Raw genomic sequence first — 27,298 nt, 5'->3', positions numbered from 1 at the left:
ATAATGTCATTTAGAGTTGTGATTTTTCTTTTACTACTATAGTAACAGTATTACGGTCTAAAGACAGAGTAGTTTTATGTGTATAAAAGTAAATTTTCTTGGAGCACATTATTCCTCTTCCTATATCAGAACATGTTATGCGTATATAGATAACTTCATGCTGTTATAGCTGCATCTGTACTAGAATGGGATAGCACTTTTTATAGCAATACAGTAGAACTTCTCCATATTGACAAACTCTTCAATACTCTAGAGGTGCTTAGCTTGATAAGAAACATCTTGCAGAAGCCATAGTTGCTGTTATACAGCTCCCATCTCTTCATCTCCTTGCTTTTGCTTTCAGACAACTGACCCATTCAGAGCATAAGCAGCCTTTGTTGAAAGGTTCTTTTCGGCTCTTTAAGGTAAAAAGTCTGTTCCCTTCAGAGACAGTTCTACCTTTATACGCTCTGTAAACTGTCTCAGAAAAACTCTTTATAAAACTGTTTTTTCCTCTCTATTCTCAGCCGTCACTGGGTTTGTGGAAACAACATGCAATTGGGCACAGAGTGTGAGAAGTCAGTGTGAGACAGGACTGGGTGCCAGGCTGAGATCCTGAAATAGGTCTGGCCGAAGAAGTCATTTTATGCTGTGTGGAATAAGAAGATCCTGTGTAGGGGGATGTCTCATTTACTTATCTTCTGAGCTAGTAGAGCTAAAAATAAAACATAACTTGTAAAAAAATACCCTTTAAGAAAGTTAACGCCTCACTCTGTAGAAAAGCAAACTACTCAGATACTGCCATTAGGTTAGCTCTGGTTTTCTGAGGTTTGATCAATGTGCCACTGATGGGCTCTTACTGAATCTGTTATGGAAACCATAGCAAGCTTGCTGCATTTCAGATGTGGAAAGTTCAACTCGTCATAAGGCTTGAAAGAAAAGCTTGGTTTTTGGTAACCCTTTCCCTTTTGTACTCCAAATGTAAAGAGAAATTGAAAACCAGTTGGAGCTACTGCAAGGCTAAGGAATTTCAAGTGGTACAAATCAAACACCAGAAAACCTATATAGCCAACAGAAGTAGGTAGCTTAGTAAATGTTTCCCATCATCACTTCCCAGACATCAGCTTATGATTATCCAAGGTGATAAATGTAGACTTCACTGTTTGCTTTTTGTTTCAATGTAATGAAACATTTTGCAAATTCTGCTGGTCACTCATTACATTGTGCTTGGAAAATTACTGTATGTTGGATTTCTTAGCCTTTGCGAGCCCTTTCTTAAGGATTTGATCTCAGTCCAACAGGTATGAGGCAGGATTATGGCTGAAATCCCCAAACCAAAGTTATTTTAGGAAAACACGTACAAACGAAGTTGTGTGTTAGGAAAAGGGAAGGGCTAGTCTCATGGTATGTGAGGTTCTGTGAATACCCTTAATGATACCTTGGGTTTATGCAACCAGTTAGTTTTAGAACTGTTTTCTTGTTGTGCTGATTTGCTCTTTTCAAATGAAATTTGTCATTTACAAGTGATCATGCTCCTCTCTATTAGAGCAAGAGGAGCTTCTAGTTTTATTGCAAACAAGCTGTCCACGAGCAATCAGTTCAGTCTTGCATTGAAGGACACTGAGTGTTGAAATGTGAGCAGTCATTTCTTTAGGTATATGAAGCTCCTATCACAAATGCATGCCTCGTCTTGGTACTGCAGCGCTGATATGGGGGCTCATCATTAAATAGGTTTCTCCGGTACCACTCACTTCCTGAAATGCCTCGTTTCAGTTCCAAAGTGGGTTTGTTGCACACAGGTTTGGTGAGTTTCATTTCCTGTGCAGTAATCTGAGAAATTGGAAGCATAAATAAGTTATGTATGCTGAAAAGATGAATCAGGGCAGTATTTTGAGCATTCTAAGCTTTCTGTATCACCTCTGTGGGGTCTAATATCATTATCTTGTCTTTGCTAGTGAAGTGTCCTATCCATACTCCTTTCATTCTCCTGCAGTGGCAGCAAATGCAGATTTTAGCTGAGAAGGGAGCGGGTACCTGATCAATGTTGTGCTACAAAGATGTTTTCTTACAGTGTTCGGGTGTTTCAAAGGAGGCAGCAGAGGCTGCCAGCTCCTTTCTGCAGCACTGTGTGGTACTGAGCATTTTGCTGGCTGCCCTTGCCTATTTCTCTGGGCAGGAGAGACCTCCCCCAGAGGTCATCCTTTTATCAAGAGCTGTGTGAAATGCACGAAAAGAGCTGAGCAGCAACAAAATCCCCCTCCAAACAGAGACTTCTGCAAAGATAAGGGAATTTAGGGAAAAAAGGCAATGCTTTGATTTCTTTGCAGTCCAGGTGCAAAGAGAGTTGCTGAATGGGGTCTTTTAAAATGCTACTCCGGCTACCTTGGCAAAGTTTCCATGTTGGGAATTGCTGGCGGGAGCTCCATTTGTTTAGCCCTCAGGGTATGTGTGTCTCTCTCTTTTGTAAATATAAATTACCTGTTGTGGTCCTTTTCCTCCTGTAATGTGTGCTGCTTTTTTTTTTCCTTCCAGGAAATAGTCTGAAAACATCACGAGTGTTTAATGCTGCCTTTAAATCTTTCATTTTTGACCACCTGCCCCTGCCATGATCCAGGCAGGTTGCAGAGTCCGGGCAGGGGCTGGCGAAGGTGCCCGGCGGCTGCGCAGCCCCGCGGGCTCCCACAGCCCCGGGTCACAGCAGGGCACAGCCTGCAGCGCCAGCAGGGCCAGCCAGCAGCAGGGTAACGGCCTGGCTTGCCGGGATGTTTGGGTGAGTTTCCTACATCCAGTGGAAAGTCAGACTTCCTCAAGCATGTGGGCGTTTCTGCCTTTGCGCTTTCCAGAGGACACGAGTGCTCTGCTCAGCAGCTGGGAACACAGGCACTCGAGCTCTCTGTATTGCCCAGGCAATATATAACGAGCAGGACTGGTCCATCTCAGAACCTGCAGGATGTCCCAGCTCCTGTGCTACATATTTAGGACAACCTCAGGGCTTTTAAATGAAAAGTTGGAGGAATGAGTGGGAAGCTCGTTGCAATTACACCTGAGAGGATTTGTTTAGCGACACTTCGGAAGTGGGAAGTGTAGGTCTGGACCCAGCATCTTTCGGGAATCATAACTGAGGGAATCCACATGATAACTAGGTAAAAGAGGCTGCTGGTCATGAAAAGAAGGACATAAAACACTGCTTTTCCTCATCTTGTTTGTTCATGAAAAATGAGAATCCTGTGGTAGAATTGGGTGAAAGCCACAGGACTTAAACATCTCTAGGCCCTGATTGGGTGATGTGAGAGCCCTACTAAACTGGTCCCCGTGTCACATTCCTGAGCCACTGCCTTGTCCCCTGCTGTGGGTTCAGGCTGCTACAGCTGGCTGAGGTGGCAGGGCCACATGTGCTGGCAAAAAGTACAGTATTCTGGAAAGAGGCTTAAAGAGGACCTGCAGCAAAACATGATTCCTAACCAAGGCTTTAAGGGAGGGGGAGAGAGCAGCTTTTGTGCAGAGCAGCTGATGCTCATATAATCCTGCTTCAGTCCGTAGAGCCCCACATCTGACGTTTTTCTAACTGTACTTCAGTGTCACACCTTCTCCCCTAGCTCGTGAAGCTACATTTCATGCATGTTTGCCTGTCTCTTGGCCTTACACATCAGAGAAGAAGAGAGTTCAAGGACTGCTCTCAGATTTGCAGTTTGAAAACAGGAATTCGATTCCTCAGTGACTACTAGAAGAGTAGCAATAAACAGGCTGTTTATTCAAATATTTTCAAATAATGCTTTCAAATGGAATATATTCTGGTCAAGTAATTTAGACACTGTGTAAGCCTAAACCATACAGAATTTGCCATTATTACATTTGTTAAACTGTTGTGTGTTTTTTTGCTGCAGTTTGTCATCATTTCCAGCAGATGTCTTTAGTGCCCTAGGAATGACTATGAAGCTCTGATCATGTTTTGCTTATCCATCAAACTAAAGAGAAAAAAAGACCACCTTCTCTTTCTGGTTAATTCTCAGGGTAAATCCATCGTGTTTTATGGCTTCCCACCTCTGAGCAGGCTTTTATGGCTTCCCTGCCTCTGAGCAGAGGGCCAGGCTCAGCCAGACTGTGCGTTTTCTAGATGCTTCTCTAGTGTAGGATGCCTGAGTTGCATCCCCTCCCTCCCAGCAGCGCTGGGCAATCGTATAGTTGAGGGAGTTGCTCTTTTACGGCTTTCTCAAGCCCTGGGCTCTACCTTGCTCAACAGAGTTACACATTATTAGAGGGCTCCAGCCCGCAGAAATGAGGAAGGGGAAGTTCTTATGAGCTAAATCCTCACTAGAGTCACCGGAGCTCTGCCTGAGTGAGGCCATGGCCTTTCTCCTTCTCTGGTGATTAATGGCGTAACCGTTGGAGCCCGTTTCCCTGCGGGTGGAAGGGGGGAGCCACGTTGATGTGTGTTGAGCCTGGGGGCACAAACGAGCAGCAGGATCGGGGCTAGCGCTGCCTGGGAGGGGGCAAGGCTGCTTCGGGGTTCTGCGTGGCCCCACGTGCCGCCATTGGGTCGCCGTGAGCCCGAGGGCCTTGGCAGCTGCACTGCTGCCTGCGGGGGATGCTCCCCAGCTTTTAGGTCTCTGTCAAGGGGTCTGGTGCGACCAGGAAATAGAACTGCTGCTCAGAAGAGAGGCTGGCAAATTAACCCTCTCGATGCTCAGCAAGGATTTTCTTTACGTATCCCGGCTCCATGTGCAGTCTGGAGCTGGCTGCCAGGGCTTGGCTGGCCTTTGCATGGGGCTTCTGGTAGAGCAGCCCTGGGTGCTCCTAGACCGTGAGAGCGGACACGGCTGTGGATGCCGAGTAACAGCTGCATTCTCTGTGCAGGAACTTCCCATTTCATACTTCGTTTGCTTGCTCCATGGTTCCATAAAGCCAATACAAACCAATACTGTGTCTTCAAAAAAGAAAACGGGGTTTAGCAATACACATATTTGCTTAATACCAAAATTGAGTCAGGATTAAGAAGATGAATGTTGCACTTTCTCCCCCACCAAGAAAGTTATAACATGACAATAAATATTACTCCCTGAATTATTATTACTGTAGTACAATTTGCCATCTTAGTGGGAATAAGGAAGGAAGCTGATAATTATTGTCCTTCTATTATCTTTGTTTTGTTTGATGCTTAGCAAACAGAACGCTGTATAATAACTTTATGCATTGCTGACATGTTGAACAGAGATGCAGATCAAAAATGTCATATGAATCATAGTACAAAACTTTATTGAATTAACTTGCAATGCTGGTGAATGAGCTACAAGACAATGTTGAAATGTTGATATTTAATATGTGATGTATGAGAATTTCTATCACACAGTGCCAGCAATGGCATCTAAGATACATTGGTGAGTGGCTGCATCTTGATCTTTTGAGTGAGACCTTAGTGACTCTTTCTCTGCTTTACATTTGGTTGTAAATCTCCTGTGCCTGGAGGAGTCCTGTGCAGACTGGGGCATCCCAGGGTCCTGCTTCTCCCCGGTGATAACGCCGCATAGTGCCACATTGATGCAAGTCACCAGCACCCCGGGCAATCGGAGTGTTTTACCCCTTTTGTTCTTGCAGCCCGGTGTGCAGCAACCATCTGATCCTCAGATTAAATGGTCACATCGCAACCCACGACATGAGGATGAGCCAGGGTGGCTGGATCTGCTTTCTGCTCTGAATCCAAAGAATGATCATCTGGAAAGACTCAGGCGCAGGGATCCAGATTTGTCCTTTCTCTGTAATTCCACACAAGAGCAGAGTACATGGACAGCATGATTAGGAAGCCAGTAGAAAATGATTATAAAGGCCAATCTCAGCTGCTTATAAAGGCACAAGTCAACCTCGCAGGCTCCAGAACTGTCCCATATGATAAGAGAGAGAGGAAAGAAAATTTAGCTTACTGTCTCCCAAGTACATGCAGCTGTCACTTCTGTAGGGCCTTGGTGGCAGGGTGTCAGGTGAGAGTGTTCAGCACAAAGTTCTGTTGGGAGCAGGTATGATTTGAGACACATGTGCCAATGGAAGCAGAATTTCCTGCTCAGCTGCTGCCCTTATCAAAATTCTTTTGGTGAGTGGAGAAATGGGCCTCAGGAGACCTTAAGCCCTGAAGCCAAATGGCAATAATATAGCATTGATGAGCCACCTAATTCCATTTACCCTGTCTGCAATAGAAGTGGCCTTAGAACTCAAAGGCACTCGTGATGGGATGCTCTCATATGGCCAGTAAGATGCTTGGTGAGTCACAGGAGACCTGGTTCTGCTGTTTGGGAGTGTTTTGTTTTGTTTTGTTTTTACAGTTGGAAAATGAAGTACAAGATGCAGACACTGCTAGGAAAAAACATCAGGAAAAATAATCTGCCAAAGCAAATTGATTTACAAAAGAAAAGCACCTCATTTGTCATCACCTCTCTTCCAGGTTGGCGTGCTAGTAACAAAAGGAAAGTCTTTTCCTAATGGCCTCTGGAAAACCTGTCCCCTGGGCCACCCAGTGCCCATGTCCACCCAGCGCCCATGTCACCAGAAGACACCTGTGTCAGCTGCACTCAGGCCTTTGCAAATACTGTTTAGTTTCTAGCACTTCTCCCCAAGGAGAGCTGCTTCAGGGAAAGTGCAGAAATCCCAGTGGGGAGTGATGCATGTGGCATATCTGTGCCCTCACTGCTCTTCTAGCCCAGCTCAGCTGCTGCATCGCTTCCTGCTCTGCAGTGCACTGACACGTTCCTCTCCGTGGCAGAAACATATTTTTAAAGATCACCCAGCGGAGGAGCAGAAAATGATTGGTACTGCAGCCTGCAACTTATCAGGAAAATGATGCCTGGCAGCGCCCAGCCGTGCAGCAGGAGGCGGCCCGTTTGCAGAGGCTGTTCCCGGCACATGGCTGCAGGCAGGCCGGGTGCTGCACCGGGGAACGGGGGAGCTTGTGGGCACCGAGGAGCGGGCAGCGCAGTGCATAGCGGCTGCTGCTCTCGGAGCAGAGCTGCAGTCGCCTCTTTCCCTCCCTTTTCCCTGAGGCAGAACTCTTTCCTCTGCTGCTGTTTTTTTCCAGCCCAGCTGCTTTTCGCAGCTAGCTGTAACATGGGCACTAAGCAGGAAGAGAAAGCTCCTCCATGAGAACATGCCACCCTGCAGCAGCGCTAGCCCCGGTAGCCCACGAAGCCCACCCGGCTCGTGCTGCCTGGCTGGATGCCTGGCTCCGTGGGGCAGCACCACGCGCTGCGGTGCCATGGAGGAGCACAGGTCACAAGCCAGAAGAACCTTCTGTTGGTTTTTGGGATTATGTTACTTTTTTTTCCAGTCAGATTTGAAGATTCTACCAGCAGCTGTGAAGGGTATTTCTTTCTAAATGAAAGCTGGTCTCATATGGCAGCAATAGAGAAATACAAATCACTGTGAAGGCTGGCAGTGCTTTTTTTCTGGCCACTTTTTTTTCTCATGTTGTCCAAAACTCTGGCGAGAGAGAGAGGGCCTTACATGTGAAGGGCTAGTTTAATGTTGTTACAATCCCTGGGAGTGTGTCTGCCTCCCTACGCGGGGAATGAAATGGACATGACGTGGCATCTTTCGGGGGCAGGAAGTTCGTTTTTCCCCAGGACCAGCAGAGCAGGGTGCTGCAGCACTGCAGGGACGCCAGAAACCCATCGAGAAAGGCTGGGGCTGCTGCACAAGCCGCCCGTTTGCCTCTGCCGGCTGTTGTGCCGTCCGGCAACGGTGCAGATGTGCTGTGCGCGGAGCGGAGCCGAGCTGGCGGCTCACCCTGCGCTGAGTCGGATTTGCAGCGATGCAGAGGGAGAAGCAGCAGAGCAGGAGGCCTCGGCAGCCGCGTGCGCAGTGAGAGGCCGCGCGGAAGCCGGCAGCGCGGAGCTCCCTCCCCTGCGCGGCTCCGTGTGCGCGGGCTGCTCCACAGGCAGCAGTCGGCATTGTCCAGCTTCAGCCTTTCCTTAAAGCGGTGGCTGTGCTGTCATTTATGAGCTACAGAGATGGAGAGACCTACTTTCCCCCATTAATAGCTTCAGACAACAGAAGCTCCCAAATACCAGCTTAGCTGTGTGTGTTGCATTCTTAGCGGTAGCCTTGCAGCTGAGAGCTTCAGTGCAAAAGATGCACCGTTCTCCCAAACATTCTTATCTCTACAAATTTAGAAGAAACCAAGTGTTTTTCAGCCCTCTTTCCCTAAGAATGTAAACTCGTGACCAGAATGTGAAGGTACAGCTGCTTCAAAAAACGGAAGCTTTTTATGAGGATAACTTACATGTCAGGCCAACTCCCAGGGCTAAAATTCCGGAAACCGTTGTTTAGGCATAGCAAAATAATCTTCCTTAAACACTTCACTAGGCGTGCTTACATAATGTTTTGAATTTTCTTAGATCATTAAAATGGTATCTTGTAAAACAGAATTATAACATTTAACATTTTATATTTACATTGTTAATGTTCTGTAAAGCAGCCTATTCAGTCATTTCAATAACCCCAATGTACTCCATAATGAAAGTTCTTTGTATATCCCTCTGTGACAAAAACAGAAAATGAAGCCTTCAGATTTCTGTCTTAACCAATTCCAAGGCCATTTTCTAGTGTGAACATCATACTAGAATGAACTGTGTAAACCAAGGATAATGCTATGCTCAATATTTTATTTATATTTTTATGTAAACATAATTTGCTTTGTAGGCACAATATAACAAAAGCTCTAAAGCAACAAATACAATTAAACAGTGTTTCAGTTCACTTAATCAGGCTTAAGTTAAAGAAATACTTTCACAGTTCCTTTAAGGCAAATTGAGAAATACTTTGTTGCACTTGAAGAAACTAACCAATTGTCTAAGAGTCGGTTAAACAACAGGGTTAGTAAATGGTAAAAGCAAATCTTCCTTCGACTGCATTAAGACCTGCTCAGTAGTAATAATCTCACCACCATCATTTTGTACAGCCTGCCTTCTACCACCTCAACAGAGGTTGATGCTGCCATTCAGGGTGTTCTGAAGTATTTAGGGCTTGTGGGCCAAACTCTGCTAACATAAATCCAGCTTCGATTACAGATACTTGAAAACTTTCCATTCGATTCAGGAGTAACCTTCATGCATGGCATAGTAATACTGCTAAGTACAGCCCAGTGATTGCGCTTGTAGGCTGTGTTGCTGTAATTAGGTAGATGCAGAAGCACTCCTCTGCACTCACTGCGATTACCTCAGGTCTCTGCATTGCTGTTCTGCTGATTAGAAAATGGCCCTCAAATTGTTATGAAATAGCATGAGGAGTACTTTTGCCTTGCTAACAAAACCAGAAAGAACTAGCCAAAATGATTTCACTGGACTGTTGTCCCTGTAATGTCTGACCAAGGACCAAGATTACCCATCTGTATTTGTCCTGAAAGAAAATTTAGGGCCACCGATACTATGGTTTTTAACAGAAGAACTGATTTATTATTCTGCTTGCTCTACTAACTTAAGGCCTTGAGAATGCCACTTTACTGCCAGCTCGAAGGTTACCAGCAATATTGCTCGCTTTGGCGTCAAATCAAAATTCCTAGTTAGGTTAAGGTTTGTTGCAGGACAACATCGTTACACTAACTGCAAAACAAAATTGGGCACATTTCCTACTGCTCTCAGCTTATGAGGGGTGAAAACTTAGTGGCCTTTCTTTTAAAGGCCCCACTGGCGATTGCAATACATGGAAAGCTCACTGAATATGTTGTCTTCTGTGGACAGAGTCCCTGCTTGGGCCTAGAAGTAAGTCCAGCATGAAAAGAAAATCAACTATAATGAAGTTCTGCATCAATAGCTAGAGAAAAATGAACTTCTGTTTTAACAAATATTTCAACGAAAGGGGTTTTTTTTAGCATTTTTCTCAGCAGTTACTAGTTTTCATTATTTTTGAATTGTTTAACCCTAGGGAAATTCATTCAGAATGAACATTCTACAGAATTAACTAGTATTAGGACAGCAACCTCATGAGCACAGTGTAAAAAGATGGACATTGATATTCAGGCACCAAAGATTAAACAAACAGAAAAAAAAAAAAAAGAGAGAATCCTCTAAAACCACACATAAAAGTCATCTGGATCCACCATTCCTTTTACATTGAGAAAAGCCTGAGAAACCTTCCCTCCCTCCCCGCTTTTTTATACTATTTTTCAACTTCTATTGCTACCCGATACTCATAGTTCTAGGTGAGCAACTGGGCATGTCTGGAGAAATACTCTCTTTTGCACAAAATATATTAATTCAAAGATCTATGGCATTATACAAGGTCTCTAATGTTCCTTTAGTGCTTCTGCGTTGTTGCACTCATTTAAAAATAATTCTTTTAACAAGACCATTGAGGACCTGAGTAGCTGCTCTTGAGTAGGTGAAAAGTAAGGACTTTTTTTTCACATCATGTTAAGATACAGTTTCCATTAGTGGGAGGTAGATAGTCTAGCTGGTCTTTGAATGCCTGATCTTGCAAATAATCACACATGTAAAACTGTACATATGGGAGCAGAGCTTTTTAAAGAACTACTCACCTAGATAAAACTATTCCCATGCATAACTTATGATGGGATTAAGGCCTAAAAGTAATTTTTAAAAGGGTTAACCACTGTAGTCATTCAGCTCTAGCTTGATAGTTGATCAACCCATTAGTGATTTCAGAGCTCTGCACTCCACCTACGAAATAAATTCTTCCCACATTCTGAAGAGTGATTCTTGCTGATCAGATTTTAAAATCATTGAATTTACAGTTGTTTTGGATTACAGACACAGCTGACTTTAATGTGTCCTTAGCAGAAGATGTTGTTGAATTGTCAATAACAATGGTAATAGTTAAAGGCAATTAAAGTTCTGGGTCTAAAAAAGTGATTCACTGACTTGTCTTTCCCTGTAGCATAGGGAGTGATAGCTCAGATCAGCAGGGAGGCATGACAGATAGCACTTTGAATGAACGTGTTTAATTACGAGTGCTGATGACTAGTGTAATTATACAGTACTAATCAAATTCCCTCAGTTAACAATTCCTTGCACAATTTCAGACTCTACAGCTACAAATGAGGTATTTTTGAAAATGAAGATAATATTGTTTAAAAGATGAGGAAGCATGACTGAGGAAAATAAACTCATCTTATTTGCAACTTTTATCTGTGGTTCATAAAAGGAAAACTACGTTAACACTGAAAATCCAAACTTAAAATCCTCCCTGCAGGTATTAGAATCTGCCAGGCACCAAATGGGGAATTCTTTTTGTTGTTGTCATCATTGTCAACTTGCAAAAAAAAAAAAAAACCACCCTATCCCAAATAACTTTATGCAAAATGTTGGAATTTGCATGAGAAAGATGCCCATCTAAAATTACACAGAAAGTCAATAAGGCTTTTAAGTTGGAACAGAAAAATCCATGGGACTCCTACAAGGAAACTGGGTATCACACAGGAATATCATAATACTGCACTGGATGAGAATGGCACTTGAGTTCAAAACAACAATGATCAACAGCTCATAGCTCAGCTGACTGCAGACAAATACAACACACACTGTACTACAGCATTTGTTCACTGATGCACAGAATAGATTTCGCAGTCTTGTTCCCTTCTACGTGATCAATCCTTCCGCTTTTCCGCGCCACCTCTGGCTCTTACTGGATGAACGGCATGCGCTCTTTATTCTCGTTGTCCCCTTCATGGTCTTCTTCCTCTTCCCCGGCCTCACTTGTCTCTGTACTGTCGTTGGCCATCTGTGGGAAGAAAAATGAAGGAAATTACAGCGCCTATCACCACATTTTTATTTATTTTTATTTCAATTTGATTCTTCTGATAAAGCGACTTTAAAAATGAAAGCAGACATGCTTGTAACATGAAAATGCATGTCTGTCCCTCCAAAAAAATAGCTTTATGCCACTTTCAACTAAAATCGTAAACTGTTCTCTCAAGGATTACAGCTGAATTATGTAACAGAAGGTCACTTTGCACAAGTGGAGTTGTGTTTGTCTGGCATTAAGGCTCTCCGATAGGAAACACAGCTGTGCAGGGAGTTCACAGTATGTAAAAGCCCTCTGGTTTGTGGATCCTTCTGGATCTTCTCGTCCAGAAAACAGATAAAATGATTCTTTAATGTACGCTAATGGATGGAATCTGGTCCTGCTTGAGGCATGGTGTCATACAAATTCTGACAGCACCTGTTTTATATAAAATAGTAATGAATTGGAAACCTTTATAATGCAGTGGTTATGTAAATATTGGTAGAAGATACCTATGGTCCGATGAGCATAACCAGAGTGCTACTCTTAGATAATGTAGGAGTGGGGAGGAACTGCATTGCCATATGTTGCTGAGGATGCCTGTACAGCTGGTACACAACTGGAGACATCAGTCATTCGTGATAGCATTTTAGGAGCACATCAGGTTTTTCACATGGGAATCCTTATTACAAACTGTGTAAAGGAGCCAGACCCACTATACTCCACCTATACTTCACTTTGTCAGTTTGATTTGTCTCTGGAGGCACAACAAAGCCTGGTTATCCAGACAAGTGACAGTGCTTAACTGCACAGTTTAAAAGGGCTGAATTTTCCTCTATCCCAACATTACCTCTCTAAGGACCCAGAAGGATTCTTTTGTTATCCTTCAGCTATGTCAAGAACAACATAACAAGGGATTATTTTTAAAAAGAAATGCAGTGAAATTGTGCTTTCCTTGACTGATGACTGCTGGCCTCTGCTGGAAATAAATATAAAGAGTTCAAACACAACCCCATTTTATGGAAAAAAGCAATGCTCTGAAATTACCCATATTTTTGAATGAACTCTTTTTCATTAAAGTATAGCAGAATTGTTCTCATCGTCTCACTAATGGCTATTGTGAATGTACACTATCAAGAGTAAGTGAAGTAAATGTATTAACTGTGCGTTAAGGATTTCGCTTTACAGTTTTGAGGTGCAATTCAGCTATAAAATAGTGACCAGTTTCCATGTGTGGAGTCCCAAAGCTTTCCTTTTCCTTGCAGGAATTTCATAACAAATCTGAGGCTGGTTTTAGAGTAAAGGCTTAACCGTAATTTCAAATTCTTTTCCTTCAAAACAGTTCTGAAAGCAAACTTCATACATCAGTATCCCTCTTAAGTCAGCTTTGCATCATCCTTTTTACTATTCTTTCCCACATTATCAGCCAAGGCTTAGGTGCGAGCCTGTCTTCCATTTGCTAGTGCTCTCTGTAATGTTTCACTAGGATGGCTCCAAAGCCAGCGCAGACCTCCATCGTAAGTATCTTCCTTCAGAACAGTTTGAGAATTAAGTATTTAGGTATTATACTTCATATATATTACACTATATATTTCATAACAGAAATAAAAGCAATCTTTGCCAAAGGTGCATCCTGACTTTTGCATGGCAGTCAGAAATACTTGGACTGGTATGCTGAAGTCAAACTGGTGGTGTCTTTTTTGTTGCATCCACTCACTTATCCTTTTTAACTAAGGAACTTGGTATTACATGAAACACCTATTTGTCTTCCAGCACAGGGACAGAATCCAGACAGAAATCCAGTAAGACTCAAAGACACACATTTTTGGAGAGACAGGTGGCCATTCTTCATAGAAAATTAAGTGCTAGGACAGAATTTACATTTTACCTTAGGTTAAAAGTATAAATTATGATTATTGGTGCTATTTAGGTGCTATAGATTTAGGAGAGAACAGCACACAAAAAGTGTTTTAAGTGACATTTCTCCAAGGGTCATTACCACGCATTCACTTGTGTGACAACATGCCAGGTAGGCATGGTCTGCACTCACCAGGGGAGTGGGCGCTTTCTCCACATCCAGAATTAGTTTTCCTATATTTCCTCGGTCATGGATTCTCTGCATGGCCTCCTTCACCTGTAAGAAAGATAAATCTACTGAAAAATTGCAGGCACACACTAATAAAGGGGCTTGATGCTCCTTTCTTCCAGTGACAGCAGTATGTTTAAGGCATGCTGTGTGCAATGTCACTCCAACTGCTTCTTGAAAGGAACTTACTAATGGTAAGGATTTTCTAATGGTTGTGTAAAGCCTGATTTTTATACAATATTTGCCAAAAGGGGATCTGAGGCTTGATGATGGTTTTCAAAGAGCGTAATACATATATAATGCTAGCATAATACATAAGTAATGGATAGCAAAAGTGCAGAGTGAAATATAGGCTCAGGGAATTAATACTAGTGGGATGTGCATTATATTAATTTCTTTTTCTCCTTGCAGCATATTTGTGAAAAAACTCTACTTTCACTGAAAGTATGAAGTGTTTTCAATTAATATCTTTTGCCTTCCTATAGGGAGAAGCCATATCCTGAGAATGGTTGATTGATGCAGTACTTTGTTTCTCACTTCCATAAGTGAGTGGTTTTTGGAGGTTGTTTTTTATAGTGTCCTACAGATACCACTAAAACTAGACATTTAACAGCTGGCTGCAATTAGTACATGTGGGAAAGGAACCAAAAATCATCTCAGCAGTGCATTGCAGAGGAGCTTGCTTTGACGTAGCTTTCAGACCTTAAGGGAGCTCAGTGTCGAGCAATTGAAACGCTGCGTGGGTTTCACTGACCGCTCCATGTGCAATATGCAGACCACTGTGTAAGCACTGAAAATTGAAAGATGTTGAGTTTCCTCACTTCCATAGTGGGAAGCTGCGGGAACCGAGAATGTACACAGAAAGACTGTTTCATATCCTCATCACACTACTTTTTGCCAGCATAGCAGTGTATGTTGAGACAAGCAAGTGAACTGGAGAGTTTATGTTAATACGATCTACCATCTGTGACATAGTTTTATTGAATATTTTAAGAATAATGGCATGGAAGTTTGGGACAAAATGCTGATTTGGGAACATGTGGCTCCCATGGTACATTCTTAAGCCCGAATTGAGGTCCAGACACCTAAGGTCATTACTGAATGCTTAATACACAGGGAGGTGTTTGTATTGGATTTCCAAATACACTAAAAGAATAAGGCTCTCAGCTTCCAGTTGAATTTAATGGATGTTCAGCACAAAATGTCTTTACCATCTGTCAGCCTTATTTTGAAAGCTGGCAGCAGTGAATGCAGTATTACAGCTTTAATTTTGCCAAGTGATTCCCTCAATTAGTAAATACCAGACTTAAAAAAAATCTGTTAGAACAAAAGAAAAAACACTGTAATTCTAAATGACTTTCCAACTTCAGACATCATTGCAAATTAACCTCGGAAAACACTGTCTTGTGAATCTCACTGGAGACTGGAAAGTTGACTTCTTAATGCAGTCCACAAAATCACAGTAACTTCTATGACGTTTGCTTACAGCACAAATTATACTTAACTATATTAAAAATACTTACAATAATATTAACAATTTGCCTTGCAATACAATCACTATTACTTCAAGAATATCCAAAGACTCCAAAGAAGCAGCAGCTTGATTTTCTATTAGCCAAATCAACCTTTTGGATGTCTGTAATATGGCCTAGGACAGAATTGGTGAAATCATCAGACAGATGTGCCTGTCTACTGAAATGTATTACCGGAAACATCATGTGGAAAGTAGGGAATGCAATGTTTGTTTTAATCTGTACTATATCACATTTAGCAAGGCAATTTTCAGAAAATGTGCTTTTCCTGCATTTTTCACATGTACACTATCAAGTTTAAAACTCTGGAGAAAGGTTCAGGTGTTGCTTCCAGGACGCTCACAAGCAGCTTGCAAACGCAAACAGCCGGCAGAGGCCAAAAAGAACAATAACATTTACAACAATAATAGTGGCTGTGGGATCCAGATGGAGCTAATTAATACTATATGTATATATATGTGAAGAGAAGTTAGAAGGGCTCATAATAATTTGCAACTTGCTTACCCAGTTGGTCAAATTCTGCACTACTGCAATGCCATTCAGTATTCTGTGTCTGAATTAAGAGACCAGGAGATATTGTATAAATGTGGAATTTTTCAGCTTATACCCGCTAACAGTCCATATCCATTCAACCAAGACTGCAGCTACTTACTTCTCAAAAGGCTTGAATATGTAAAACATTCCCTCTTACACAAGGATGACTGAAGTTATTCAGTGCAAATCATATAAAACATTTACTTCTTAATTTGAATATTTAAGTGCTGAATATGGTCTGCCTTTCTCTGAGTGCATTACAGAGCTTAACCTTGTAAGTTTGTGCTTGAGGGCTTACATGTTACCAATAAGAATGATGGATCACCCTGCTCTGGAGAAAAGGTTTAGACACAGGTTTAAATGACAGTAAGTGATGCACATGGACGTCAAACCCACTGCTGAAAATCAAGATAAACCTGGGCATGCTGCACAGCCAAACACTGCCTGATGAATCCAGCATAGGCCCTCCTGGGCAGCAAGAAAGGACACCGATTAATAGTGAAGGAGCAATAAAATTAATCCCACGTTTGCCTTTTCCCTCAAGCATGCTTTTGCATCAAGACATATTTTAGTTTGACATTCTGTTTTTTTTTAAATACACTCCTGAGCATAATTATCTTCCTGTATCTGTTCAATCTAATAAAAAACGATAAAAAACACAGGCAACTTTCTAACCCAAATTGGAACCATTTGCAGCTGCTTCAGGGAACACCATTTTATAATCGGAAAAAGAATTTTGAAGAATTATATACTCCTATCCCTGTCTAGCTCTACAAAAGTACAGTCATGGATATACTACCACATCTCCACATCCAGATACTCTTTAGCAAAGTCAGTAAATCTGGAAATGAAGACCTATGTGATAATGTAGTCATCCATAACACAGAAACTATGGTCTCAAAAGAGAAAAGCCTCCAGATCCTTTACAGGTTATGCTTACCATGCCCTGTAAGAAACATTCAAAATTCTTCTTTTTCATCCTAACTCCTCAAGTGCTGCATGTTTTCTTAGCCTTCTACAAGCTCTCCTTCTGCTCTTCTCCTACCAAGATCTGATTGAAAGAAATGTTGCTCTTCTCAGTCTACTACACAATACAGATGGACAAAAGTGGCTTGATCCAAGAGTAATGTTTTAGAACCCTAACCATAACATCCCCTCAGAAAGTGAGTACAAACAGCATCTTGAAGAAGCTCTCTACAGCAGGCCCTCTTTGGTGGCTTTGTGTTTTTTTTAGTCTTAATACAAACACAGGAAAAAAAAATCACAAAGCCACCAAAGAGGGCCTGCTGTGAGAGAGCTTATTCAAGTGTGTTTTCCTCACTTTCCTGAGGGGATGTTATGGTTGGGTTCTCAAACATACTCTTGGATCACAGCCACTTTTGTCCATCTGTATTGTGTAGTAGACTGAGAAGAGCAACAATTATTTCAATAGATCTTGGTAGGAGAAGAGCAGAAATGCCTTTGTGTTACAGCCAGAGAATGCTCTAAAATAGGTTTCATGACTTTGGAAGTATGAAGTTTACCAGCTATATTAAGTCCTCTCCAAGACTACCAGGTTGTCTCTTAGTGTACTCAAAAACATCAAGAACTGTGAATATACCCTCCTCTCTAAAATTTCTTATTCTGTTTCCAGCAGACTCATTTTATCCAGTTTCAAATCTTTTCCAAATCAATCTGAGGCTATTGGCCAAAAAAATGGAAGTTTTCAGAATGCTACTTAATATGCTTATCTACCACCATACTAGACTTTCTTTAAATATAAGTTGTAATAAAGTGTCTCCTTTAACTTGTTTTATATAGAGAAGAATTGCAAAAAAGTTAATAATTATAAGAGTCATCATACAGTCTAAAATTAAAAGCTGATATGGAGGGGATATCAGCTGAAAGAGAAACACTGTGTTGAGTAGGTTGAATTACTTGGACGTGCATTCTGTAAGTGAGCATTATCCTTTAGATGTTGTTTTCTCCGAGGACAGTGCTTGCTGACCACTCCTACAGTCCCAGTGGAAAATGCCCTTTGCATGCCGAGATCCCGAATTCTCCCTGGCAGAACAAGAGCCCTTCCTCTCAGGACCCTCTCCCCGGTGGCCCGCAGGCAGTGAAGGCGGCGCGCACTCCGGCCTGGTTCCGCAGCCCGTGGCGCGGTCCGGGGGGCAGCGCGGTGCCTGTGGGCGCCCTCGCCTCAGGAAGGGCCTCGCGCGCTGCCCTGCGGCCGCGGGCCCTCCACGGCGTCTCCATCCAGCGCCCTGCGGCCGCGGGCCCTCCACAGCGTCTCCATGGGGACGGGCCTGCGCGCCGCATGGACCCGCTCGTGGCCAGGGTTACTCCAGCAACCCCAGTGCCACGGGCAGCCATCCAGATCCCGCGCACAGTTATGGAAGAACAATCCGAATAAAAACTCGTCCATTTTTCATTCCAAGTTCTCTTCTGCTGCTGTTAATAACAGCTACTGTTTCAGCGAGTCCTGAGTTATCTCCATTTGCATTACAAACACTAATAATATCAATAACATTTATTTAGGCATCATTTGTGTGCAATAATGAAGAAAAAGATGCCTCCTGCACAGTCTATTCTAGCTGAGATACCCTGTAAGCAAAGCTTTAATGCTCCCGCTTTCATTAGTGCCATAAAGCAACATGATTTTCATTATTAGACTCGCTGCTGTGGTCTATAATGAGACTGCGTTGTGTTTAATATGAGTTGTGGGTTGCATTATAATTGCAGATACCCTTCTCAGACCAGGAGAACATTTTGCTTTCCTCTCATTGGCATATATGGCTTTTAATATTGAAAGTAGCATTTCATACAAGGAAAACTTATGTGTAGTTTCTGTCTTCTGGATTATGTCTGTTTAGTTTTGAGTGTCTGTGGAAAGGAGAAAATTCAAGAAACTGAGGACAATAGCTTTTCCTCTTGTCTAGCAACTCTGAAGTGAACGGGTACCTCGTTACCCACAGATACTGCCTGTGTTAGGGCATGGGATGTAAAGAGCAGAAGTCTTCCCTTCAGGGTACACGTGCCCGCTTACCTGCCTTGGGCTCCCTGGATACAGCCGGGCTGTGACACAGTCCTTGGGGACTGCTATTTACATAAGCACCTACCAAAACAGAAACATGGGAAAACACGAACACAAGCAAAATTTACCACTAAACTGTTAAGAAGTTGTATACTTAGAAATGATTTTTAGCTCATTACAGAATTTGAGACACAGGAGTAGGAAGATAACTTGGGCGATGAAGTCCAGTTCTTTACCATGAAGATAACATCATCGTACTAGTATCTGTCTGAAACCCAAAATGACTTTATCTGACTTGCCTGTTTTATGCTCTGTTATGCTGAACTTTCTGCACCAACAATTTTGCAGGTATACACACACGTAGAAAGTAATTTTTAAATTCCCTTTTTTCCTCCACTGTTACAGCTGCAAAGAGCAGCTCTGGCCTTGACTCCCTTCTGCTGCCTCTCAGTGAGGAGAGACCTTTTCTCTGGAATACCTTTTAGCCTCACTGCGTGTTGCCATGGAAGCAAGACTAAAACCAGACCCGAGATGAGAAAAACGTCAAAGGAATAAAAACTGACGCTCCCGGCAAATTCTGACTCTTGGAGTCCTCCCTCGGCTACTGAAGATATCTATTAAGTTATGTATCTTTTAGGTGGAGAGCTACATCTGCAGAACTGTAATGTTTTTCCCCATTCCTTGAAGCTCCTGCTGACGTCAGCGAGCGTTTGTTTTTGCATGAGTAAAATTCAAAGAAAAAAAGAGACTTAAAGCCTTGTAATTATAGTGAGGCAAATCTTGCCAGCTTTTACTTATAAAGTCAATTGGAGTAAAGTATAAAAAAGACAGAACCAATGTCAAATTAACTATTTAGAACTACTAGACAGTAGGCCTGGACCATCAATTTGGTGGAAATTTTCCTACTTAAAAAAAAAAAAACTTGAAATCTGATCTGCCAACATAGAGAATTGCAGCCAGCTAGGACAGCTCAGAGGGCATTCAGCACTTGACAGCTCGGGTCTGGCATTTTGGTTGCAAATGAAGTGCTATAGAAGAACGTCTCAGTGAGGCTATATGTGTTGCCTTGGAAAATCCTGCACAGAGCAAGAAGTAAGCTACTTGTGATCTAACCTTCAAACTAACACAGCACAACCTTTCTCATTATCAGCGGTTACTAGCGTAAGCTTGGAGAAAAAGGATCTTTTTTTTTTTTTTACATTTACGAATTAATACAAAGTCAAGACAGCAGCAAAAAAGCCAAGAATCCTAAATTCAGATCATCCACCACTCTTCTTGTCTAGGTGATAGCACAACACAGACTCTACACTGGGATTAGTCAATCTGAAAATCAGCACAGGGCTGTGGAGAAGGAGTACAGGACTGTCATATTAAAGTTCAAAAGTTCCTTGAACCCACTGGCCATAGGGGGATCCCTCCTACATCACAGATCCAGTTGCCACTGTGTTCTTGAAGGCTCCCAACCTTCTTAGACTTAGACTTCCTAAAGTCTTCCTAAAGTCTAAGTCTAAGTCCTTGGGATGGCTGGTATAAATTAAGATAGCATGGTCCTGATTTACACTATACTTTAAACACATCAAAGCCACAAGTGAGGTAGCCCAAAACTGGTCACCCTTGTAGTACGTTTGTCCCTTCTGAGCAGTGATGCCCTCTATACTTAGTTGCAGTCAACCATTCTCACAGAGATGCCTCAGATGGTCAGAATTTTGGGATATTCAAAAGCAAAGTGGTCCCTGATAAAAGTTTATTTTGGTCTACAACAGCACCTCTTATATAAGGGAGAAATTTTTGGCTGCAAAGGGTTTTTTGCAGACAAGAGAGACAGACCCTTTTTATTTGGTTAAAATGCAGCAAGTTTCCTGCCTGAACTGAATGCACATACGAAGTTAATTTAGTGGATTCCTGTATCCCACCCAACACAATCTATTATAAGGAATTAAAGTTTATAACATGCATCACTATAATTAAAAAAAAAGGGCACTTTATTTTATTAAAGACTATCAAGCTACATGACATCAGTTTTAAAAATCTTACCTCGTCAAACAAAAAGTGTTTGGAAAAACACTGCACTGACCCACAAATATGTCTCATTTGCGCTCTTTCACATAAGCATGTTCTAATAGCTACAGTCATTAAATTCTCCCCTTCCTCCAGGCCCAAAGCATGCACACTCCATTGTAAGGATATTGCTTTGCATCTTATAGTCTTTCTAATTATAATGCCTAGACGTTAGAAGGCGAATGTTGTTATTTGCCTTGCACAGCCCTGCAGCAGCAGCGCTGGCCTGTTACTCCTCTGTGGGAGTCTGGCAAACAGAGAATCCTCTTCACACACAAGTGGAAGATCAGAGAGCGCCTTTCTGGAGTGATACTGTTTCACAGCTGTACAAGAGCTGCAAGGCTGAAACGCTTCCAGAACCACAGCTTTTCACACAGACTGTCTAGACGCTTGCAGGGCACTACTTAAAGAAGAATCTTCTCTTTGACACCATATTCTGAATTGCCCCTGAGAGCTAACAAGCTGCAAGGTGTTCTGAGCCAGCGCCTGTCTTAACTGCCCCTGGCAAATGGGCACAACCACTCTCACTTGGAAAAAAAACAGCTTATAAACTGTGAGGTGAATCTTCAATGTGCCTTTACTAAGAACCAGTGCTAATTCTACCAGCTTTTTGTATGCGTACAGAATATAAATGAAAAACCTAGACCAGAGCTCCGTTGTGGCAGGGATTTTGCTTCCCATTTGAGCAGCATGTTGGCATGTGGGGTCCTGGTTCCTGAGGTTCCAGGCGCATCAAACTTTGCTATTAATGGCAGCGTTAAACCTTCCCAGGGAGAGCACTTCTCATTCCAGGCTCATGGATTTTATTAATGGGTTTAATGCTACTTCACTAAATGGCTGTCAAGAAAACATTTGAGCTGCACATCTTGGTCTCTTTACGATGGCACACAGTGTTCACAGTTTGCAGGAATAATGCTGAGGGCTGCAGCATTAGTTAGGTATGACTGGTCAGGTGGCTTTTTAAGTAAGACTAATACCTCAGTGGACAGGTTATTATTATTTTCAGCGTTCAGATCCCCCCCAAAAAACCCTAAGAAACTAACTCTACAACACTTAAGGACACATGTGTTCATGTGTGTAGGCAAAAGAGAATTTCTGCTATTACAGTTTTGCAACTATGATAGCCAAGGAAGCTGTTTGTCTTTTTACAGTTGCATGTTCAAACTACAAGCCATTCCAAGTGCCTTTTGGGTTAGACAAAACAAGAACTCACGTGCAGCTACTTTCTTGCTCTTTCCCAAGCTTTTATCAGTGTCTGTTTATTAAAATTTCTGTTTACTGGCAGCAAAACAATTTATTTTATAAAACTTAGATAGTTCGTGGTATGCTTCTCACCAGAGAGAATGCACTTTGTTTTACGAAGCTGCAGAGCTACAGAAAGCTTTCCCAAAGATAGGTCCTCTCTCCATCTCATTACTTAATCAGCACTCTAGGCTGATGGCTTGTATGACCCCTTGGCAAAGTATGCCATTGATCTTATCTCTTCAGTTGTCCTTCAGTGTTAGCTCTGCCCTCTACCAAAACTGTTGTTCAAGAATTTTATCTTCACAAAAGACTAATTTCTGCATTGGTTTTACTACACAGTTCTGCACAGCTCACCAGCACCAGCAATTCTTTCAGTATTTCTCACCGTGACCCTGAACTGAAGGGCTTAAAGCATTGCAACTCGCCTGACAGCAGTTTCCTTTTTTTCCTCAACCTTCTGTGTTCTGGCCTCTCCTCCTTCTCTTGTAGCAATAGGGGCTGTTGACTGTCCAGGCCTCACTTTCTTCTACTTCTTGGATCTTGTGAGGAAGGAAAAGGATGTCAAAATGCAAACTCCTGCAAGTTTTCTTGGAAGTCAGGCAGAAAACCTGTGATCAGTACAACTTCTGCTGCTAAATTCTGTCATCTCATCTAAACATTTCAAGGGAGTTCAGTATTTTCAGTCCCAAACATTTACTGCTTACTCCTCAGATCCTTCCCTTCTTCATGTTCCACTTTATTTCAGAATATGGGATCTTAAAAAAAAAAGTGATAAAAATTTAGAAATATCTGTACAACTTCTGTCTGCTTGCCTAAAGGGAGCTTAAGTCTTATTATATTACTACTGAGATGAAATTATGCTCTGTTCCAGTATTGCTGTGTGAATTATTCCAAACCACAGGAACTAAACTTACTGATTACAAAATATAATACACACACAGTCTTCTAGACAGTAGAGACGTAATCATAAAAAGGCTTGACACTAATTTTTCCAGCATCTGGGAGGGCTCATATCCAAATCCCAGATTACCAGAGCACATTACTATTGTGTCTGAAAAAATCTCTCTCATCTTTCACAACAACGAATTCTGATCTACAAAGTCTACTCTTAATCAGTGTAACAATTAAGTACATGCTTCAGTCTCATCAAAGTAAATCCCAAAGGCTTCCAAAGATCCAAATGATAAAATATTTCTTCTTTAATTTCTTGCAGAAACCTTTTGGTTTCCAAAAGGAGTTCTATAAGGACTGAGAACCTAAGTATTCCTAGGAAGATGTTATGTTTTCCCATTACTCAAGAAGCTCTCTAAGCCAGAGCCTACCATTGGGTGTCACCAGGTATCTTTCTTAAGTGTTGCCTTCATTAAAATTCTCCTTAGGAAACAAGCAAAAAACACAGAAACCCACAGAATTATAATACAGTTATAATGTTAAAGAATATGACTCATGTTTATTCTCTGTATGAGCTTTATCAGTTTACAATAAGATTGAAGCCATTGATGCAAGCGAGATGAAAGATATTTGAAATTATTTTGTTCACTATTTGACAGTTATGAAGTATATTTTCCAGCCCTATTTGTTTTATTGCTTTTTTTCCTGACATAGTTAGAAAATGTTTCATTCTAAACTGATGTCAAACTGACTGCACATAAGTACTGTATCAACTGACATAAACATAACATACAATAAAATAAAACTCAGCTTCTTGTCAATATGAGTGGTTTTTTTTGTCATGGTAAGGAATTTAGTTGTTCATGACTTTTGCTCTGTTAAACAAAAAGCATATGAAGAGGCTTAAAAACCGCCTGTGATGCCTTTATTTGTTTATACATATAGTCTACATTTTCAAATGATGCACTTCAATATCACATCTGAAATCTGAACTCTTGCATATCAGAATATATTCAGTAAAATCAGAACTGCTGAAAGTCAGTTGCTCATTTGAAACTTTTAAATGACATAACTTCTTTTTGGTATTATTTTCTGTAATTCACTGCTGGTTTGCCCATCATATAGTGGTTTGCCCTATGAAATATTTTTGCATTCATTCACTCATAGCAGGCTATAATACAGAAATCTTAGTATTGAGATCAATACCTTAGTATTAATTTATATTATTATCTGCAATGAGCAATGTCATCGTTACTAAAATGGAGTATCATATAAAAATCTCAGTTATCATACTAAAGTTGGATTACTTTAAGAGATGTCTACGTCCAAGAGTGATTTTGTTTTGCATAAAATGATTGGAAGGAATATATGGGCCATTTTCATTAGGTGAGAACATTCATCTTGATTAATGACTATTATTCACTAAAGTGTCCTTTCGCATCACATACAGTCAAAAATGCTGCACTGCATTTTCTTCAGGGCAAAACTACCAGAAAAGTAAACTGAAGTTCCACAATATTCTTAGACTGATAATCACAGTATTCTTTAATGTTGGAAAATGATAAAGTTTTCAGTTTTGAAATTGCGAGATGGGAAATTTTTATTAATTGGAGGAAAAAAAAGAGATCCAGAAGGCAAATCAGGTCAGCCTAATAATCAGATGGCATCAGAACAGACTTTTACGTACTGCATGCGGCTGTTACGGAACAAGTACCTGTGAGCAACTTTCACAGCCTTTAGAAAAGTTTCCTGCCTGCTTTGGTGAATCCTAAATTGGGCTTGAAGCAGGACCTGGAAGACGTTAGTTTCTCCTAACTGGCTTTCTGGAAAGTAATGAAATTCTGTTTTACGGTGAAATTATTACATGAGGGTGTTTTGAAATCTGATGTGTTAGTTGTGCTGTAAGCAGCCTAACTTCCCATTTTTCGAAGATTTACAAAATACTGTTTTCCTTACAGCAACTGTCCCTGCAGTCATTCAGTGAAGCTCCCGGGAGCAGGCAGAGAGGAAGCAGTCATGGTGAGCTCCAGAAGAGAGCACGTGGGATCAGACGTGGAGCACTGAGAAGGGTGACTGCAGAGGATGGCCAGGTTTGCATATTCTTCCTACACTGCATGTCCTTCTGCCACTGCTGGAGAACGTGCACTAGCCTAGATGGAGCTCTGCTCTGACCTGTAGGGCATTTTATGTCAAGCCTGACTGGGGACATTCTGGGGCGTTGATAGAGTTTTGTCTATGCGTACGCTCCTCATCAACACTCCTAGTGCATTTAGAGAGGTCCATCTCATTTCCAGAAAGACCATAGTTTTCTTATTCTGGTCATATCACTGGTGTTTCTGACCTTTAGGAACGTTAGGACCAGGTTGTGAGGATTCAGTCACTTTGAATCTTGGATTCAGGTAGGTGTCAGTCCTACCTTGGTGTCAAGCAGGACTCAAGGATTGGAATGCACCGACTCCTGAAATGTAGCATTCAGCTGTCCTTCCTAACTGCAGTCACTATCCACAATACGTTATGTGGTAGAAGATTATAGATCAAAATTTTGTAGCTGATATAGATAGCAGTAAGTAAAGCAGCCAAAAAAATGTTTTTTTTTCCTTTTTTTTTTTTTTTTTGCAATGAAGACGATCTAGTAACTTTATTAGTATGAAAATCCCAAAATCAGGAGATGAAATTTGCACTGTTGCTCCTGAGACTTCAGTTTCCACCTGTCTGCCAAAACCGGCATCAATATGATCAGCTGGTGAGAGGCAAACTTGGCTTTACTGAGGGAACTAATAATTTACTTTTGCTTTGGCTACTGTTGCATAGATACGCTGACAGCCATGTTGTAGAAGGGCTGTGTTCATTTTAGAAAGTTATTTCTAAAAGCAGAAAGGCCTAATTTCATTTACTAGAGATCTGTATCTCTGCTGAAAAAACCTAAACATTTAGCTGTGGTAGAAGGATATTTAAGTGAACCTTATCACTGTATAGGCTGAACATATAGAATCCTAAAAAGAGAAATATGAGCTAGAACATACAGAAGAAAAGCTTGCACGCCTGTTATCTAGTGAAGTTTTTCCAGCACAATGATTTTGCTCTCTCAGGAATCATCTCATTCCCTTCTGCTCTATTAACCTTTCTGCTCATTTTCAGTCTTGGAGGATTGCCATAGGGACCAATGTCGCTGCAGTAGCATCTTTCAGATAAAACAGATCTAGCACATTTAAATAGAGAGAAATTTTCTTTATTCTTGTCTGCCAAGATTTTTTTTCCAGCAATTCCCTGGATAGAATTCTAGGCATTTTTTGACTAGTGAAGTATTAAACTCCCCAGCTTAAACCAGTAAAAAACAACTAGTCTGATCTTTTTCAAATTAGAGGCCAAAAGAAAAGTCACAAAATTATTATGGGAAGGTTTCAAAGGCAGGAAATTGAATTATTTATAGCCTATATTGTACCAGGCATATAAAGATGGCATTTCTCAGCTCTCTCAGCATCCCCAGTTGGACTTCAGTAATTCTGACTCAGTTTTGTGAAAATCCTTGTCAGCTGGTAAAAATAAATCTTTGAAATTTTGAACTGACACCAAAAAGTTTCTTAGCAAATTAAAACTATCTAGTTTATCTCTAATAATGCACATTTTCTTCAGTGGAATCCATCAGTGCCTCCTCTTATTTTCCTCCCTGTGTTTTCTTTTCTCCCTCACATCAGGAACTGAATCTAGCTGTTGTTTTCTTTATGCTGCAGTTACAGAAAGCTGTTCTCTCTGTGGCACACGAGGACAAATAGAAGTGACAACCTGTCATTAGCCTAAAACATATATCGTGACTCAGCACTGTACTGTCAACTTTTAGTGTTTCATGCCTTCTAGAAAAGTATTTCTCCCTGCATATCACCTTAACAATTAATTCTTAGCAAAATGCTCACTAAGTAAAGTAGGAAAGAGCCGTAGCTGCAGGTTGTATTTATGTGAATTCAGAGTTTGTCTCACTCCGGTCAGCTTCTGACTTTTGTAACCGGTTACAAGTGTGAACACAACATCAACGTTCATCAGACATGGTGCCAAAATCCTTTTCCATGTTTGCTGCTTCATTTCAGTCCATTAAGACTTTATTCCCCTGCTGCTGTATTGAGATTTGGTGGAATATGTGGAGCTGTGAGAGCAGGGCTCCCGGAGCACCGGGAGTGACAAAGGCTCTCAGGAGCTGCGAGCCAGCGCGCCGAGGGGCTTCGCTGCCGACAGCCCAGGGTG

At 41.6% G+C, this 27,298-nt stretch overlaps 1 protein-coding gene across 1 annotated transcript in view; it reads right to left on the bottom strand.

Annotated features, from left to right (window-relative positions):
• Window positions 1–11,395: 11,395 nt before the first annotated feature.
• Window positions 11,396–27,298, bottom strand: part of VAT1L (vesicle amine transport 1 like) — a 44,593-nt gene continuing 28,690 nt past the window's right edge. The window contains exons 8-9 of the mRNA XM_088530844.1: window positions 13,751–13,834; window positions 11,396–11,697 (exon numbers count right to left, since the gene is read on the bottom strand). Of these exons, the coding sequence (XP_088386970.1) occupies window positions 11,599–11,697; window positions 13,751–13,834 (183 nt within the window). The 3' untranslated portion in view covers window positions 11,396–11,598. The remainder of the gene's footprint in view (window positions 11,698–13,750; window positions 13,835–27,298) is intronic.

This window comes from Tinamus guttatus, unplaced genomic scaffold (assembly GCF_059628265.1).
Source record: "Tinamus guttatus ecotype Peru unplaced genomic scaffold, ASM5962826v1 Tinamus_guttatus_pri_ptg000389l, whole genome shotgun sequence".
Classification (NCBI taxonomy): Eukaryota; Metazoa; Chordata; class Aves; order Tinamiformes; family Tinamidae; genus Tinamus; species Tinamus guttatus.
This window is presented reverse-complemented; position numbering and strand designations above follow the sequence as displayed.